The 19,841-nt window shown below is 44.2% G+C and overlaps 1 protein-coding gene across 3 annotated transcripts in view; it reads right to left on the reverse strand.

Moving 5' to 3' along the window:
* The window catches only part of RASGEF1B (RasGEF domain family member 1B), a 562,507-nt gene that overhangs the window by 514,616 nt on the left and 28,050 nt on the right, over nucleotides 1-19,841 (reverse strand). For 2 of the 3 annotated variants that reach the window (XM_087434485.1, XM_087434484.1), the window contains 2 exons: nucleotides 18,173-18,253; nucleotides 15,501-15,589 (listed from right to left, as the gene is read on the reverse strand). In XM_087434485.1, the coding sequence (XP_087290611.1) occupies nucleotides 15,501-15,589; nucleotides 18,173-18,221 (138 nt within the window). In that variant the 5' untranslated portion in view covers nucleotides 18,222-18,253. Of the gene's footprint in view, nucleotides 1-5,997; nucleotides 6,192-15,500; nucleotides 15,590-18,172; nucleotides 18,254-19,841 lie in introns of those variants that run through there. The other variant, XM_087434486.1, reaches the window with a different exon arrangement.

Genomic DNA, 19,841 nt, shown 5'->3' on the forward strand with positions numbered 1-19,841 from the left:
GGAATAGAAAGGAAAGAACAGAATTACAAAGATCAGAGGAGATCCCCTGTCACAAGGAAAAGTATTATTCTTGAAACTTAATTTCAGTGTTATAGGTATAAATAGCTATGTGCATTCAGGATTGCAATGTAAAAACATATTTCTTACTGTAGATCACAGTCAAAACAGTTTGAATGTGTCTTAGCAAGGCTTCCATGGAGCACCTAGCACCAAGTCAGCATTTAATAACATTCGTCAAATGATTGAATGAACTGGAGAACAAATGAAGAATAAATAAATAGCATGCCAGTAATACACTTCTCTGAGTCGTGGCCCTGACAGTTGCAGTGGAAAGTTTGCTCACTCCAGAATTTCCATACTAGTGAGGCAGCGGGAACAGACAGTTGCCCAGCTGCAGTTCCCTATAGGTGGCTCCCTTGGCCTGGGACAGGATCTCTGACACAGGAGGAGTTATAAAGAGGGAAGGATGAGGACAAGGCTTCCACAGTTGAGTGGGATTGGTCTCTGGGAGCTGGGTTCTGAGGGGAGGAGGGGGAAGGTAAGATAGGGTTGCCAGATTTAGCAAATAAAAATACAGGGTGCTAGTTAAATTTGAATTTCAGATAAACAACAAATAATTTAAAAGCAAAGTAAATCATGAACCTTCAGGGTTGGAAGATCAATTTGATCTATCAGACATTTATTTGATACAAAACTATGTGCAAAATACTCTGCTAAGTGCTGTGGAAGGAAAAAATATTTAGTTCTTGTGGCTGAAGAGTTCAGACACACACAGTCAAGGACTTCAGCAATTACCATGTATTGAGTACTATTCTAAGTACTTTCCAGGCATCAACTCATTTAACCCTCACCGCCCTGCATTCAGCACTACTATTATCCCCATCGAAGACAGAAAACTGAAACATAGAAATGTTACAAGAGAAAGATGTCCAAAGTCTCCTACGGAAACAAACACAAATAATATTCAGTGGGCCTGTGGTAGAGAGTTGGATATTGTCCAAGGAGGTGGATCTGGAGGTGTGATTTGAGCGGAAACTTGAAGAAAGAGGAAACATCAATAGGTGACATTAGAGGAAGAATATTCCAGGCAGAGGAACAGCTTGGAGGTGAGAGGACATGATCAAGAAATGGGAGTAGAGCCAGCCCTGATGGTCTAGTGGTTAAAGTTCTGTGGTCTCACCGCTTTGGCAGCCCAGATGCATTTCCCACTCACAGAACCACACCACCCGTCTGTCAGTTGCCATGTGGTGGTGGCAGCTCACAAAGAAGAACTAGAAGGACTTACAACTAGGATATACAACCATGCACTGGGGCTTTGGGGAGAAAAAAAAAAAAAGAGGAAGATTGGCAACAGATGTTAGCTTAGGGTGAATCCTTCCCTGCAAAATAAATAAGTAAATAAAATAAAATAAAGAAATGGGAGTAGACTAAAGTTGCTGGAATACCAGGAATATAGTAGGAGGAAGGACAAACTGGACAAGAAAATTAAATAGCTACCACACTATCGAGGGGACCTGCATACCCTGCTGAGTTGGTATGCAGTGGTGAACTACCAAAGAGTTTGGGGTATATAAATGGGCACTGTGTTGAGATGGGCTATTAAGGAAGATGATTTTGGAAACAGTCCAAAAGACAGAGTGGATGAGACAGAGATCAGAGGCCAGGAAAAGATCAGGTAAGTCAATGCAGCTAGCTAGCAAAGCACTGCCGAATCAGAGTCCAGTATTTACCTCCCAGATCAGACTCTTAGTAGGTGAGTGACCTTGGACAATTCATGTAATGACTCTGAGCCTTGGCTTCCTTACTTCTAAAACAGGGATGACAACACAATTTACCTCATAATGTTATTGGGGAATAAAACAGGACAACATGCAGGAAATGCTCCGTAAATGGGAACTGTCTGCAAAGGGTCATGGCGATTAAACTTGAATCTTTCCCTTAACAATTCCTCTGAGTCCAATCAGCCTTTGATTGAACATTTCCAGGAGTAAGGTACTCACGCCCTCCCAATGGTAACATAGTGAAGGTGAAAGAATGAAAGAATATGAAAGAAGGGGGGTTTACCTTTCCTACTTCCAAAGAGAAAGGGTATATCTAGGAATGAAGCTGAGGTAGAAAACAAAACAAAACATTAAATACCAAGTAACCGGGCCGGCCCCGTGGCTTGGTGGTTAAGTGCGCACGCTCCAATGCTGGTGGCCCGGGGTCGGATCCCAGGCGCGCACCGAAGCACCACCTCTCCGTCCATCCTGAGGCCGAGTCCCACATACAGCAACCAGAAGGACGTGCAGCTATGACATACAACTGTCTACTGGGGCTTTGGGGGGAAAAAATAAATAAATAAAATCTTCAAACAGGCAACTATCAAAAGAAAAATTTCCAAAAAAAAAAAAAATACCAAGTAACCATAGTTGAGGGAGGTAGGTGAACTCTGAGATCCTCACGCTAGCACATACAATGAGAGTGACCCTAAGCGAATTACTTAAACTCTCTAAACCTTAATTTTCTCATCTGTAAAACATGGCTGTTAGCACCTATATCATGAAGCCATTGGGAGGATAGCTGAGATCATGTATATTATGCCCTTAGAGCAACATCTGGCTCAGAGCAGGCAATAAACGATAGTTATTATGTATTATGTATAAATTAAAATAAAGCTATAGTTGCCGTTAGGCAGCAATACTGGTAAAGACAGAAAATAGGATGTGGAAATAAGTAGAATATACATGAGGTGTGAAAATTGTAGAGACCACATCTATGAACAGTGGCATGGAACTGGACATCCCTTTCCTGTGGAGCCAGATGTGTTCTGCCCAATGGATGTGGCTCCTGAAAGGTGACCCACCAGGTTAGATGATGAAGGATGGCAGGATTAAAAACGCAGGTTTGTAGACTGAGGGAAGAGGGGCCTGGAAGGAGAAAAGGCAATCGCCTCTGACTGTATAATTCTCCTGTCACTTGCAGCCCTGGAACTAGACACCATCACTAACTATCACTAAGGCACAATGCAAAGCAACACTGAGGCTGGAGGTGGGGAGCAGGTTCATAATACGTCAGAGCTTAAAGGGGAAGGAATGGATGCCAGGACCAGACACTCATCCATCTAAGCATACAGGACACATATAAGTAGGGTCTGTAGGTCTAAATACCACCTAGCTGTGTGCTTAGAATGTCCTACCTTTCTAGACATCAGAACACACAGCAAGCCCACTCTTTCTGCAGGAGCTCTGCCTTGGTATGGCACAAACATTATTCCAAAAATCTAGCCCAGTGCTCAGGGCACTGCCATGGCTGGGGTAAACTTATTATCCTTTGCTTTTTTTTCTTGAAATTTTAAAATTGTTTCTCAAATACTTGGTTTGTAAACTTAAATACTTTAGGAAGAAAAAGGAAAGGAAAGGAAACAAAATGATCATGAAGACACTCTGTTTCAAACCCACGCCGTCTGTCCTTAGCCTCTGAAGATGACACAGCAGGGCAGGAAGAGGAGCTGCTTTTCAACCACTGTGACTTTTTGCCCCTGTGTTCCCCATAACCTGTCACCCAACCTCCCTTGTCAGACAACGGCAAACACATAAGAGGTCCTGTCAGGATTCAGCACTCTTAGGCGGAATCTCCTCTGTGCAAACCTAATTGGCCTCTGTAGGAAGAAACAACATCCCTGGCCGCCTCCTAACCAAAATGAAACCAAAGGCCATTCTCTGCGAAAACATCCATCTCTTCCCTTGATCTCCCTGAAACCAAAGGTAACCTCCAAAGTCTGAATTAGAGCATTTTCTGGAAAGGCAAAGCTGCCTAGAATTTTCTCATGTCCTGGTACTTTCATTTTTAGGAAATGAATATTTATAAAAGTTTAAGAATATCTTTCTCACACATTTCTCTCCCTCCCAGACGTAGAGCTCAACAACTCTTCATTTTTGAGTAAGAGTGTGCTGAAGGGGTGACTGCCTGAGAAGAAGCATCCTCCAAGCACATTCCTGACTCAGTTATTCATCTCTTTGGCACAATTTTTCCCCATAAGCAGGAAAGGGATGATCACTTAACTCCTCCAGCAACACTGATTAAAAGTAATACCTGGGTGGTGTTTTTGGTTGGTTCAGCCACACTGAATCAATCCTTTGCAGAAAGAAGGAGAGCGCAGATGCTACAGTAGCTCCTGCCTCTAGAGGGGTAGAAAATAACACAGAGCAAGAAGCAGGGAGTTACCAAGGACTGAGGGAATTCCCTCTCCTGCAGCTCTTCAAAGACAAAACCGCGACTCATTTTCTTAACTGTCTAAATACGTCTCTGACTAGTTTTTAAGGCCCCCTCCAACCAGCAGTGATTCAGAGCCAATTATTCTAAGAAATCAAGGTGGGGCATCTATTGGCTAGAGGATAAAACAGGCAGGAATATACAACCAGAAGGTAGTACACACAACCAAAATCAATTGACATGGGTTTTGGTAATTTAAGAACAAAAATCCAAATACAAGTGAAGAGAAAAATCAAAGAGAAAAACAATTTTAAAGGAGTATCTCAGGTCTCTGGAATGACCCCCAAATGCTGCCTAATATTTATGTCACAGAGAAGCAAATGGGCAGAGATGTTACATGCCAAAGGAGACAGCTAATTTTAGCTGCAGGCCTGGAAAACTCTACTTTTCCAGCTCTTCATTATTTCTTAGATTTCAGGCTACCACGTGCCCAGGCATTTCACTCTGGTCTCTCCCAGTCTGCTCCTGTTTTCCCAGTTCCTCTTCATAGCCTACTATTGGGATCTCCCTGCTTAGAAACTGATTTGTCACAAAGCAGAGATTATGGGGTTGGGCAATCTGAGCTCCAAAATCAAAGGAATATGACCATAGGGACTCAGAAGGGAGGAACCCCTACAGTTGCCAAAGGTGAGAAGAGACTCATAGCAGCCAGGGAAGAGACTAAGAGTTTGAATCCACAAGAGTTGCCTTGCTGAGGACAAGCTCCTGCATCCATGAGAGAAGAGACCAAGTTCTGCTCTCTCAGGCCAGTCAGGAAACCGCAGACAGAGAGGGCTGGGGCAGCTCCTGGAGTAGCCCTGAAGCTGCAGGGAAAGTTGTCAGGCCATAGGACTGAGCGAGGAGTGCCCTCAAGCACACACTGCGCACTGGTTCACCTGGCCACGGCCACAGCCCTCTGGTCCGGGTCTAGCTGTCAGGCTGTTGGGGGAGGGCAAGTAGACAGAGACAAAGGACACACTCTGTTCCCACTGTAGCTGCAAGTGGGGGACTGTGCACAGTGTGAAGCTATGCCTATTGAGTGGCCAATATAGGTTTCCTATAAAACAGTTGATGTCACCATTCCCCCCAGGAGGCCAAGCCAGACAGCCTTCTCATAAATGACTCCTTGCAGAAATGCTTACAGCAGCATGATTGCCACCTCAGGCAGGTGTGAGCAATTAGATGTACCTGCCTTCAGAATTGCGACTTGTTCACCTGATTTGGCAAATCCCTTTTAACCCTTCTCATCCCCAATGTATCTCACTCACAGAAGAAGAAATGAGTTAACTTCAATGGAGTTTGCGGCGTGGTGGAGGTTGGGGGAAGGGAGCAGCTGAAGGAGGCAGGAAGGTAGAAACCTTCTGACCTAAGACATTCCTGTTAATTATTTTTTCAGATAAAAAAGAAAAAGGAAGAAACCAAGTAAGCAGTAAAGAGGGACTGCAGAAGACTGCTCATTTTCAGACATTCCTGGTATTTTAGGTAAAGAGCAACTCGCAAAACTCGTCCAGATTGACAGAACGTGTTCCCCTGTCAACTAGGAAGAAAAAAAAGATGCACTGAGGTCCATGGAGGCAAGAATTCAGGCTCCCGGGCTTCCGGTCTCCTCCTCGCCATCCTCTCCCTGCCCCACCCCAGACATGCAGGAGGAACCCAGGCAAACGAGCCTGCACACTTGTCAACTCCTGGGGACCGCAGGGCCCCGGTCAGGGGTCGCCAGCCACCGCAGACAGCCGTGGCTGCAGGGACACACCCTCCACCTACCTCAAACATGGGAGAGGCGCCCTTGCTCGGCAACGTGCAGCCCAGGAGCTCGGCGAGAAACTTTGCCATATACGAGCAGTGAGGCAGGGTCCCTCCCGAAGCGCTGGATCCGTCCTTCGCCTGCGCACGAGCCCGAGCGGCGAGGTCTTGCCCGCAGCTCGCAGGCCAACGCGGGCCGTGGCTCGGGGCTGCCCCGCGGCGGCCGGGGCCCGGGGGCGGCGGGCCGGCGGGGCGACCGCGCCTGCTGCCCAGCCGCGGTAGCCCGGGGGCGCAAGGTGCGCGCAGCCCGATCCGCCGACCGAGCCTCCCGCGCCGCGGGAGCCGGGGCGCCGCCGTCTGCGCTAGCCTTTCCCGCTGAATGTCACTATTACCATAGTAAAGGGAAGGGCCCCGCCGAGGGGGTGGTGGGAGGGCCAACGGCGCCGCAGGACGGGCGGTGCGCGCGGGCAAGGGCAGCCGGCGTGCAGAGCGCCGTGGCGCAGCCACCCGCCCGACCCAGCCCTGGGCACGGACACTCCAGCGACCCCGCTCGGCTGGAGCCGAGGCCTTACGCTCCGCGGGAGAGGGGGAGGTGAAGGCGGGGCAGGGTCTGCTTATGGGGCCGGCCAGGATGACCCACTTCCCCAGTTTCCTCCTCCGCGCCAATGGAAGTGGAAAAGGCGGCTGCCTCGGGCCGCCGACTGACCTCGGCGAGATACTGCTGCAAGGCAGGAGCTGCCCAGAAGGGCGCCCCCACCTGCCTGCGCCAGCCCCACCCTCCCTTTGGGAAAGGGAAAAGGCTCCTGGAGCCTGGGATGAACTCGCACTCCTGTTCTCACATTAACCCTGTTGTTAAATGGGGCAGGCGCAGGTAAGCCCCAGAAGGGGAGAGGAGGCTTTGTAAGCACCGGGGCTGGGCCAGATAGGCCGCACAGTCACAGCTCCCTCCCTGGCCTTGGCTGGCGGGAGGGGGACAGGGGACCGGCGAAGGATGCACGCGTGGCCAGGAGACTGATACAGACAGCGTGACCCTGTTTTTCCTTCCAAACCTATAAGGCTTGTCTTTTAATGAGGGAGATACTTTTAGGACACAAGGTCAATGTTATATACTTATTTTGCATCCCTATAGCTGTACATCTCAAACTTCAGTGTGCAAAATAATAACCTGGAGAGCCTGTTTAAAACCAGAGGTCTGAATCAGTGTTTCTGATTCAAGAGGTTTGGGGCAACCTCAGGAACTGCTTTTTTATCAGGCACCTCAGGAGATTCTGATGCAGGTGGTGCCCAGGTTGAACTTCTTGAGAAACATTGCTCTACCTTGTCAAATCCAGAGGTCAGCGTATAGAAGAACTATAAAAGCATTAGATTGGTAACAGACAGAGACCCTAGAGAAGGTTTTGTCAAATCACCTGATTTTATATGCAAGGAAACAGAACTAGAAAAGTTCGTATTACTTCATCAAGTCACATTGTGTTAGAGATACTCTAGTCACACGGGACCACTATGAATGCTTGTTTGACTGGATGAACAGAAGATGGATAGTTGGATGGATGGTGATGAATAGCTGGGTCCAGATCTCCTGATTCTCATTCCAGAATTCTAGCTGGTATAGCAAAATCACTGTGAATTTAGGGAATAAAATGGGAAGGAAAGGTTTTAAACTAGATTAGTTTGAATATATCAAGTCAATGCTTCTCAAACTTTTTCAGTCAAATATTTTTCACAGAAGAGATTATCAAAAACATAAAGTTTCTTTGAAATCTCTGGTTTTATCTTTTGCATTCTAGCCTATGAAATATTCAGGTTTCTTATAATATAAAAAGATCTACCCTCATGAGTAAAACTAATGCTCCAAGTATGTTATCTTTATCCCATGGTTTCCAGAAACCCCTGCCACAGCACCAGGTAACCCCCAGCAGCAAAACTGAGAAATGTGGCAGCCTCTGGGCTACACTAAAAAGAGAAGAGAAGGGAAACTAAGATGCAATAAGTACCTACAAATGTCTTACGCACTGTGTTGCTGAGTTAGAACATGGGATCTAGGGGCAGACTACCTCAATTGAAATCCTACTTCTGATGTTTAATAGATGTGAGACTTCAGGCAAGTGTATTTACTTCTCTGTGCTTCAGTTTCCTCATGTGCCAAATCGGCATAATAATAAAGGTACCCACTGCATACAGTTTGTATTCATTTTCTATTGCTGTCACACCTTAGCGTCTTAAAATAACACCCATTTATTATCTCACAGTTCTGTGGGTTAGAAGTCTGTCCAGCTCAACTGGGTTCTTGGCTTAGGATCTTACAAGGCTAAAACCAAGATGCCAGCCAGCGAGGCTCTTATCTGGAGGCTCTGGGAAGAATCAACTTCTAAACTCAATCAGGTTGTTGGCAGAATCCAGTTCCTTGCAGCTGTAGGTCTGAGGTCCTTTTTTGTCAAGGTTGGTTGTCAGCAGGAGGCCTGTCCTCTGCTCCTAGATGTTGTCCAGTCTCCTTCTCATGGAGACCCCTTCCATCTTCAAAGCAGCAACCGTCTTGAGTCCTTCTCATGCTTCAAATCTCTCTGACTTCCTCTTTTGCCAACAGCCAGAGGAAAACTTTTGCTTTTAAGGGGCTCATGTGATTATATGATTATAATATCCAGACCCACCTGGTTAATCCTCATATCCTAAGGTCAACTGATTAGTTGCCTTCATTACACCTTCAAAGACCCTTTTGCCACATAATGTGACATAATTACAGAAGTAAGACCAGGGGTGAAGGCCATGATAAATATCTAGAATCCAGCTTACCACATGATTATTTTGAGGAATAAGTAAATGCATGCATTTTACACATTTATAACAGTGTTTTATTTTGTGATACTTATGATAAGAACTCAATAAAGGTTAGCTATTATTTTTTTCTGCCATTTGATTGTCATCACACCTCTGTATTATTTTAAAGGTGAGAAACTGAGAACCAAAAAGATTGTCCAACACCACACAGTGAATTAGTGGCAGAGCCAGGAATCAAACCTAGGAGAGCCAGCAATCAAGTCTTTGCTTTTGCTATTACATGATGCTGCATCACTGACAGCTGGCCAAAGGAGAGAGAACGTTCATTTGGGGCAGTGCAACTTGAGAAGGAGTGCAGCAATACTGAGAAGAAGGAATATTTACAGATAGTCACTTACCGTATGAGTAATTTATGGTTTAGCTGTGAGGAAGGCTGTACTAAATACAATTGAAATAAGAAAGTCTTTAACTGAACCTGGTGGTTTTTTCTGAGCAGGGGTATTTTCTTGTGATGATATTCATCTTAAGAGCCCATACATTCACGTGCAATCTAGACTCATTCCTTTGATGAGCTCTTCCTCTCCATGCCTCCTCCCCTCTGCCATCTTGCATCTTGTAGTGTCAACAGGAAATAAACCTTTCTGAAGGGCAGCCACGCACTGACCCTGCCTGGATAGCAAGAGCATTGCCCAGACCTTCTCCAGGGTCTGCCTAGGCCTGAATCACTACCACACCTGTTTCCTGCTGTCTACCTAGCTGGTAGAGCAAGCACAGAGACTCGGGACAAAAAAAAAAGAAAGCAAAGCAAACAAATCAATAAATTCTCTTATCATCTCTGGTCCCCCTCTACCTAGGACCTTGATCACAGATTATTCACTAGGAAGGTTGTTCACACTCTTTGACCCAGTATTTCCATTTCGACAATTTATCCTAATAACCAGAGAATCACTCAAAGATGATTACATTTAAAATTGTTTCATGCCCACAGAGGCAAGTGAGTGTCTGTTTTACTGACACAGTAACCACCAAGGTTAAAAGAGCAGGACTGGAGTCAGGCTGCCTGGCATCGAATCCTGGCTCTGCCATGTACCAGCTGGGTGATCTTGGGCAAGTCACTTCAGTTCTCTAAGCCTCCGTTTCCTTATCTGGAAAATAGGGAATAATAACGATACCTGCCTCATAAGAATTTAATTAGTTAATATTATTATATTATACTAACTTCTTAGAATGATTATTATACTAATGTATATTCATATAATTAATATGCTAATACTAACAAAGTACCTGGTCCATAGTAAGTAATAAACGTTAACTATTAGGAGGATTATGATTAATGATATATCCTCGACTCCTGGCCCAGAGCCTGGCACACAGGACTCAATGAAAACTGATTGACTAGATGGATGGAGGGACAAACAAATGAGCAAAGACACTTGTTGCATCATTATAAAGCCAAACTTCGTAAACCATCTAAAGTCCAACAGGAGATTGGTTTGATATTTTATGGTTCATGAATAGAGTCAGCCTTAAGTATGTTTTAAAAAAATATTTATTGACCTCGAAAATGTCCTTTATGGATGTTGGTGGGAGACAGCACACAGTACACGTAGCATGGGCTGACTCTGCAAATGTTTACATGTATACACAGGAGGAAAATGAAAGGAAATACACTAAAAGGCAATAATAGTTCTCCCAGGGTGAAAGAATAATGGATTATTTTCATTTTCTTCTTTACATACTCCTGAATTTTCTATTCTTTGCAGTGAACCTGAGCACAACACCAATTCTAATACTTTTTTTTTTTTTAAGATCCCATCATTAAGAACCTGGACATTGCAAAAAAAGGTTATCAAGTTAATCTTAACTGATTTAAGATCTTATCCCTCTAATAAAACACTTAGAATGGACCAATTAACATAGCTAAATGTACCGCACTGAAATTCTCCTTAAGGGATCTCTGTTTGTGAAGAAGCTCTACTAAATATCATCCAAAATTCTATTTTAAAGACACTCACCTTTACTGTAAGAGCTAACAGTCTCATTATCAACAATAACCATGACCTTGGGGATGGCAAAGTCATAAGAAACAAATATAATCTATTTTTAAAACTCACCTATTTTCTCTTATTTAGTTTAGAAGCTAATGCAGAAGTTGACGAATACATCTCTGGAAATGATCATTTGCCCAGAATGAGTAATAATTTATGCCTGCCAAGCCATAAAGAACACTACTTTCATTTCCCCTGCTTCCTTCGTGGCTCTCAGAGAGAGTCAGTGTTGCAGTTACTGTAAATACTGTACTTACTATGGTCAGAAAATAGAGCAGTCTGATTACTCAACTATTCCAACTAATTATCGTCTCTGCAACACATGAATTACCACTTTTCAAAAAATTAGGCTGTCATAAATTGCAATTAACACTGAAACTCTACTGAAGGTTTCATAATTCTTTGATGATTCCGAAGGCACTTCAGTGTCTCTCGGGGTGTCAGGTTCACCAGCATAAAAATCATTTATCCCGGTAGGACCAAGAGGGGAGACGCTGGGTAATAGGAACTTTCAGTTGAGGGAAAGGCAGGCAAGCCAGGTTTTACTATGTTTACAAGGTGGAATGAATGTCTATTGAGCTCTTTAAGCACCTCCTGAGAAAGGCGCTCTATTTGTCTGAGATGTTACAATTATTATTCCACAGGAATACAATGGTAACATTCTATTTTTCAACAAAGAAAATTAGATTACAAGTTATCACACAACCCTCCCTCCTCTCAGCTAAGATCACACACCGTATAGAGTTACAATGGTGCCAATTACAACATCTTTTCATGCACTGTATGTTCCTTTGCCTTTTTACCATTTGAATGGATTTCACACCAAATAGCAGCTACTGGCAGCAATCAAAACAATTTGGGAGAAAATAGTTCCATCTTCTGTGTTCACGTAATGCTATTGATTTAAACTTAATATTTGCCTCACTTCTTTCTTGGAACAAGCGAGCGTGTGGCTTCTGTCTGGGCCCCCATTCTGCCTTACCAAGAAGGTTTGCAGGAAAGCCTAATATATAGGTACCAGGCCTTTTCCATCACTAGTTGCTAGAAGCCCATTTCCATCAAAAAGAGAGTGTTTTTAAAAATTTAGTTCAACCCCACTTTACAGAATCAGAGGCACAGAGAGGTTAAGGTTTTTGCCCAAGTTCGCAAAGCTAGTATATTGGTAGAGTGGGGGTCAGATTCTAAGTCTCCCAATAGCCCACACTTTTGCCATTGAGTCATTTTCTCAATGCCCATTGTGTGAAACTTCACATCTTCTCTAAATTGTGTCAGGGCTGAGATTTTGCCTGAAAAAAATAGCACTTTTCTTTGAGCTAGGTGCAAAACAAAAGAAGGAAGGTGGAAGGGAGAGAGAGAAAGAGTGATGGAGGGAGGGAGAAGAGCCCAGCATCTGTCCTTGAGAAGCCATTCCTACGTCACAGCCAAGCTTATTCCGGTGATGCAGGAATTCGGGGTTTCCTGGCACAGTGAGCTGCCAAGGTTTATTTATTTGAAAAGCTATAATGGGGATCCACGGAAGAATCTTTGCAGGATATCTTGACGCTGATGGCCAGAGGCTCTTTAATGAGCAAAGAGATACACCTGACTCTCCCAGCCCCACTCTGGCTGTCCAGGACAGGAAGGAGACACATTCTAACATGGGAAAGATTCAAGGTTTAGGCCAATATAACCGACTGATGGTCAGCACAAAAGGAAGATGGAATTTAGGGATTAGGTCATTCAGTGTGATAGCAATCATCTTCCAGCCATCCCTGGAGGGAACTTTTATTATGACTCACAGGAGAGGAGCAGCCTGGGGAAACTGAATCAATAAATAGAAAAGTTGCAATATTATAGGTGTGGTAAGAGACTAAGAGAATAAGGTACACCTCCCCCAGTTGGGGGCTTAACAGAGGAGTCATTACGCTGGTGGGAAAACGCCTGGTTCACCTTTGGTGATGGTGGGAGTGCCCAGGTCAACACCGATGACAATGAGGAGATTGACACCACATAACAACAACAAAACCCACAGTGACATCAAGGCTACACCACACCCTTAGGAATCACAGCTCAAAGGCAGAGAGCCAGAGTTCACTTGGGAAAGAAGCGGGGCATTAATATGGAGCCCTTGGAGCCAAGTGCACCAATGGGCAGCAGCAAATAGGATTGTAGCTAACACCAGGCAAAGGAAGATCACAGCCAGGACCATGGCACCAGCCAGTGAGCAGTGGTGGCACAGAGGCCACAACAATGGAGCAGAGAGAGGAGCCAGCACTAAAAAGCAGAGCTGCAGCAGGGATAGAGCTGAACGTGTGAGCCAGCCTGGATCCTCCGTGGGAAACAGGAGCCAGAAAGCCAAAGATCCAAAAGATCCCCCAGAAGGGGCTTGAGGCAAATACTATTTTTGTTTGCATTTCATTGCTTCACATATCTCCTTTGACTGGTCCACCATCCTAATTGGTGTGGCCTATGTCTGTGAAAGGCCACATGAAAGGCAGCTGGGACAAGTGATTGGACAGGCTCTTGGCTCTGGCCAGAAGCACGCCATCCCCCTAAAGGCTGGTTCACTTCTAACTACCCACAGAGGCCCAGATCTGCTCTGCATTAGATACTCAGTGAGATTAAAGAGTTCTGGACAACGTCACCCCCAGGGCTCCATCAGTCTCACAACCAATACCGTTCAAAAATGACTCAAAGTCAGACCAAATCTAAATACCTGGGGGTTGTGGGGGAGGAGAGGGCAAGGCTAATCCTGCACCAGCCTGAAAGGAAGGGATGGTTTCCATCCAACTGCACACTTCCATGAGTTCTATTTCAACCAAAGCTTTTATTAAAAATACTATTTCTATTTTCTTTGTTCCTTCCCCTATCAGCCCTGACCTCTTAATTCTCCACACACAGAGGTATGTTTCAGCCAAAATAGCACAAGTCATGATGTGGAATCCACACTCCCATTTTTCTCCATCCTTCATCTCTCTAGTAACAACAGTAACAATAGCTAACATGGTACTATGTGGGAGGCACTGTGCTAAGAACTTTACATATATTATTATGCATTATTATATTTGATTGTTTCATCAACTCCTTTGGGTAACACTATCATAATCCCTGCTTTACAACTAAGGAAAATACAGCATGGAGATGTTTATTACCTTCCCAAGGTCACGTAGCTAGAAAGAGATGGAGCCTGGCCATGCACCCAGGCAGTCTCCCAGAGCCCACATCCTGATCTTACATCCCATCATCATTAGACTAGAAGAGCAGCAATGGATGGGGCTCTTTCAGCCTTCTCATGTCAGGAGAACTGAATGTGAAATGAGTTGAAAGAGGAAGCAGTTTTTAAATATACACTGTCTAATGCAAACCAATGCAAAGTTTGCTGACTAAATAAAAATGAGCAGAGCTGAAGAATTTTGACCTCTATGCCCTCAAGCCTGCACCAGAGGATATTCCAAGTTCATTTTCCATTAGTCACCCCTGCCTAACACTTGCTTGCTGAGTAATGCTAGGAGAGTTCCAATAGTGTCTCCACCCAAATGTCAAGTAAATCAAAGAGCTTTCCAAATCTCCTGCCAAATTTCTTTAACTTCAGTGAGATTTTAAGTAAAGAACTCCATTTGATTGGCTTAATTTATTTTCATCCCTTTCAGAGCTTAAGATGCCCGTATGTCAATTACCTTAAAGGACACAAGCATTCTAGGTCAGACACTCAACACCCAAATAACTTTAGTCCTATAATGAGCCCTAGCTACTAGGACAGGCCCATCAACAGTCATAAGATTTCCCTTGAAGGAAGGAAAAAGTGAAAGCATCATCACTCAGGAGAACAGCATTCAGATTTAGCCAGGGAAGAACTGTCAGATGTCCAGGGTATAATCTGCACCCACTGGGAATGCCTGCAGTTTAATCCCAGCCACCCATGGGTACATCAAGATTTCATAGATATTTATTAATTTCAAGGATACAGTTCTGTAGGGGGACATGGAGATGAGGAGAGGGGAAACCATTTATTTAAATATGCCAGAGGCATCAGAAAACAAAATGAAAGCAAACGTAACTGTAGAGAGGGTGACCCTAGTAACCTACCCCAAAAGACAAGGAAAACACAAATGATCCAAACTAAAAGGCTTTGAAAAATGGAAAAAGAAAGAGGAAAAAAACAGGCTTTTTGTGTTTGATTCTGGAAATATATATTATGCTCACACTGAGAGCTGGCGGGCAGATGGTTGAAGCTCATACAAGGAATATTAAATCTATTTGGAACCCTCTTGCCCTCCTGATGCAACACCGCTCATGCCTAGAGGGCGAGACAATCAGCACACAAATGTCTACAAATCACTCAGATTCTGTCACTAACTGGGAAATCCTCACCGCATCCCTGAGCACAGAGAGCCTGAATGGTTTGCCCCATCCCTCACAGCAGGTCAGACAGAAGGTCAGAAGAGAAGGCTGAGTCTCTCTCTCTCTCTCTCTCTCTCTCTCTCTGTGTCACACACACACACACACACACACACACATATACACATGCACACACAGTGGATCTCTGTATTCAGACTGGTTTCTGCCATTAGAACCAGATATAAAATGAAACGGGACATGAAAAGCACCCAGCATAGAGCCTGTTCATGGGGCTCAATGTGTTTTTGCCATCTCGTCAGAGGAATAAGAACAGATAATTAGATTTTGAAGGCCAGGAGAAATGAAGAGTCAACAAACTTTTACCTTGCTTAGTTGTCCTTCCCTTTTTGTATTTTCTGATGGGTAATCATTCAACAACACGGTTAAGGTCACACACATTCCACTGATTCCACCTGGAAAGAGCAAAGTGTGAGACAGAAGAAAAGCATTCCAAAATAATAGAAGATGCCATATCACTCTGTTAAACTTGAGCATCTAAATCTCAGTGGCTTATGAATATTTGAACAGCAAGATGCTTTAGAGCCTGGCTACTCAAAATGTGCTTCACAAACCACTACCATTGGCACCACCTGGGAGCTGGTTAGCAATGCAGAATCCCAGGCCCCACCCAGACCTCCTGAATCAGAGTCTGCATGATAACCAGCTCCCCAGGGGAATCATTTGCTCAGGAAAGCACTGCTCTAGAGCAATAATCTCCCTGCCCTGAGGTGCACACACAAAATGATCTATTAGGGTGTGCAAAGAAATTTTACAACTTCTATTTTTTTTATTTTATTTCCATTTTTGTTTCTTTTATTTTTATTCTTGTTTATGATTATCTCAAAAAAGAAATTCGGCTTCTCTACTATTTGACATTTAGCTTGACAGTGATGGATGTATAAACTTAAAATAAACATACGTATATTGGAAGTGTGGACTCAACTTTTTTTAAATGATGGGGCTTTCTACTGAAGAAATTGGGATGCTACTTCTAGCTAAGCTCTGGTCTAATAAGGCCAGGAAGCTTGCACTACCCTGTGTTGACTAGATGTCCCCTGTCTCCTCCCAGTTTCCCTATATGTATAGTGGCACACCGCGGGGTCCTTCTCTTGGAGCACTTCCCACGGTTACTCCAGCTGTGCCTTGCCCAGCGTGCATCTCAGCTAGCTCGCCTGAGGACTGGAACATATGCACCATGCTGACCCTTCTGCCTATGATTTTCCCATAGCTCTTATCTTACACCTACACCGTGTGATACCAGTGCATTCGAGTCCTTTGCAAGACCCACGTACAAACAGATAATCATCCTCCAATAAGACAAATAACTCATTTCATTTGTAGTAAGTGCCATGAAGAAAAGTGCAGGATGGTCAGGGAAAACATTCATAGTCTGGAGGGCAGGGATACCTTCATGCAGAAGTGACATTTGATTGTGGACCTAAAGGATGAACACGACTTAGGAGCATTCTGACAGGAGGAACAAGTGCAAACAACCTATGTGAGGAAGGGATTTGGGACAGATTAGATTCTGAATAATGGCTGGTGTGGTTGGATGTTGGTGAGCAAGTAAGAGGGTCGCAGGGATAAAGCTAGAGGGGAAGACAGGGTTCAGATGTTTGGGGCCACGTGAAGGATTTTGGACTTAAGACTCCTGAGCGTAGAGTGATATCTCGGTTTGGGCTCATCCAAAAGCAGACCCTGAGGCAAGGATTGGGTGCAAAATGTTTATTTGGGAAGTAATCTAGGAAGCTTGGTGAGGGTTGAAGACAAGGTAGCAAGGCAAGCCAATAAAAGGGTCACTAATGAGCACTGAGGGCAATTAAGTCTCAACCCTGGAGGGGACTCTCTAGGAGACTGCATGAAACATGCCTCAGAATGTTGCCACTGAGGCAGGGAAGCTGGCCACACACCCACCAACTATCATCCCACATTGTTTGAGAGATGCTTCTGCAGGGTTAACTCCACCCATGTATGTAAGATGAGGAGGATCCTATGGCCAGAGAATGTCCTCATCATATGCAGGCAGATGCCCCATGTATGGGTAGAGGGAACAACCCATCCGGGCTTGCCCAGAAATTTCCTGGTTTTAGCACTAAAAGTCCTTCATCCTAGGAACCCCCTCAGTGCTGGGCAAACTGAGGTAATTGGTCATGCTAATATAGGAACCTTCTGCAGGTGACTTCTGAAGCAGATCCAGGGGATATGGGTGGGACACTGAGAGCATCTGCAAAATGGCATCAAAAGGTTCCACAACTATACCCTGTCTAGATCCTGAAATAGCAATGACATTTTGTTACCAAAAAGATACAGTCAATGACATACCTTAGCAATGCTCATGAAGATTATGAAACTGGACATTAAAAATTTCCAGAATGTAATACATGTTATTGCCTGTAATAACATGCCTGTATTAGTTTCCTGTGGCTGTTGTAACAAATCACCACAAACTCAGTGGCTTAAAACAATACAAACGTATTATCTTATAGTTCTGGAGGTAGAAGTCTAAAATGGTTGGCAGGACTACATTCCTTCAGGAGGTTCTAGGGGAAAATCCATTTCCTTGCCTTTTCCAGCTTCTTGAGGCCTGCATTCCTTGGCTTGTGGCCCTGGATCATTCCAGCTTCTGCTTCCATCATCAAATCTTCTCTGACTCTGGCCTTCCTACTTCCCTCTTATAAAGACCCTTGTGATTACATTGGGCCAACATGAACGATCCAGGATAATCTCTTTATCTTAAAATCCTTAACTGAATCACATCTGCAAAGTCCCTTTTGCCTTGTAAAGTAACATATTCACGGGTTTCAGGGATTAGGACATGGACATCTTTGCGGGGTCATTCTGTCTACCACAAAGTCCTTGACTGTAAAGTACATTAAATTGTAAGATATATATCAATTTAGTGGCAGCTTTGACAAGTGGTAACCACTACCACGTTAGATGTACATTTCTAAATGTATCCTGATTTCAGAAATGTTAGAATGTGAAAAACTGCACACCTTGGAATAGGGCATCTATGATAATGCAACAGGCACAGTAGAGCTGCATTTTTATAGAGACTCAGGTTCCACATGCAGAGCCTAAGAGGAGAAATGAATACATTAATTCAATAAATATTTTTTGACTCTCTACCAGGTACTAGACCTTGAGGGTATAGCACTAAGAGACACAGTCCCTGCTCTCATGGAGCTTACTCTGCAGGGAGGGGCAGACAATAAGCAGTTGCCCAGGGAGTGACGAGGGCCATGAGGAAGAAGAAAGCAGGGTAAGGAGACTAAGGGCATCACAGGGCAGGGAGGGGAGAATCTAGTTCAGAAGGAGCAGGTCAGGGAAAGTACGTAAGGAGGTCACCTTAAAGCAGAGACTCAGTGAAGGCACAGAGAATAGGATTTTAGTCAAAGGGCAGCCCAAGCATCAGGACCGTGAGGCAGAAAGAAGCTTGACATCGAAACATTCATCAGTTCCACAGGAAAGATACTTTCCAACTGCCACTATCCCCACACTGAAGCATAATACTGCGCAGGTAACGTTAACCACAAAATTTTACAGAAAATTCCATTTCTTTTTCTCTTTTTCTGAAGGTTGGGTGGGAGGTGTGGTGGGACAAGAAGGGGAACAAAGTTGGAGGTGAGAAAATTGTTTGCTGTAAAACTTAGCAAAAACTACCATTTTCTTCCTAATTTACACTTTGTAAAGTGCCTTGCCTGCAAGGAGCACAGAACCAGGCCCAAAGGGAATGTAACACTCTCACCTTCTTACTTTCTGTTCCCTTCACAACTGGTTTAGTTATTTTACAAATTCAAATGGGCCTTTCTTTCTTTTTTTATTTCTTTTCAAATTTACGCTCGCAACTCCCTAATACTTCCACCACGTCCATCCTGATACAGCCGACTCCTACCCTCCTGAAGCCTTGTCCTTTTATCAGAAAGCCTAAGCTCAGATAAGCATGTGAGCCCATCCTTGGGAAAACAAGACACAGGCCTGTCCCCAGACCAGAGATGAGCCAACAGAGTCCTGTCCCAACTGTGGGTCAAGGGCCATGAGCAACATCTGCTTGATTAAAACCCCATCAAAGAGAATAAGTATAAGTCTGAGGCCTTCTCAAGAGAAAGAAAAAAGCCATCTGAAAAGTCCCAGCATCATTATGACAGCTACAAATTGCCAATTATTAATGGCTCCCAATCTAACAGCCAGACTGCAATAGGGACTCAATTTGTTAGGAAATACCAGCGAGGACCAGTTCCCCAAACAAAAGGGCAAACACACAGGCACAAAGACTTTCCCCTGAGCAGTTCAAAGGTCCAGAATCTTGTAGCTTTAGAGGAAAACCTGGAGGCGACTCATTAGTGGTGGGAGGATGAGGCCTCAAGCTGTGGCTCACGACTAAATCATATAAGAACACCTTCTTTAATATTAACCTTGAATTATACATCTCAACAATGTTTCCTGACATTAAATTTGCGATCAAGGTAGATACAATTAATATAAACACTAGTCAGAGTTATGTAGGAAACAGAAATATGATTTTTTTTTTTGGTCTCTTGGGTTTTTCCTGAATGTATTTTAAAAATTGCTCACCCACATGCCTGTGAACCTGAAGGTTATTTTTTAAATCATTACAATGACAAAAATATACAGTCTGGCAACTCAATTGTCATGGATGTTTAA

Source organism: Ceratotherium simum, chromosome 8 (assembly GCF_057802395.1).
Source record: "Ceratotherium simum simum isolate JZ-2026a chromosome 8, ASM5780239v1, whole genome shotgun sequence".
Taxonomy (NCBI): Eukaryota; Metazoa; Chordata; class Mammalia; order Perissodactyla; family Rhinocerotidae; genus Ceratotherium; species Ceratotherium simum.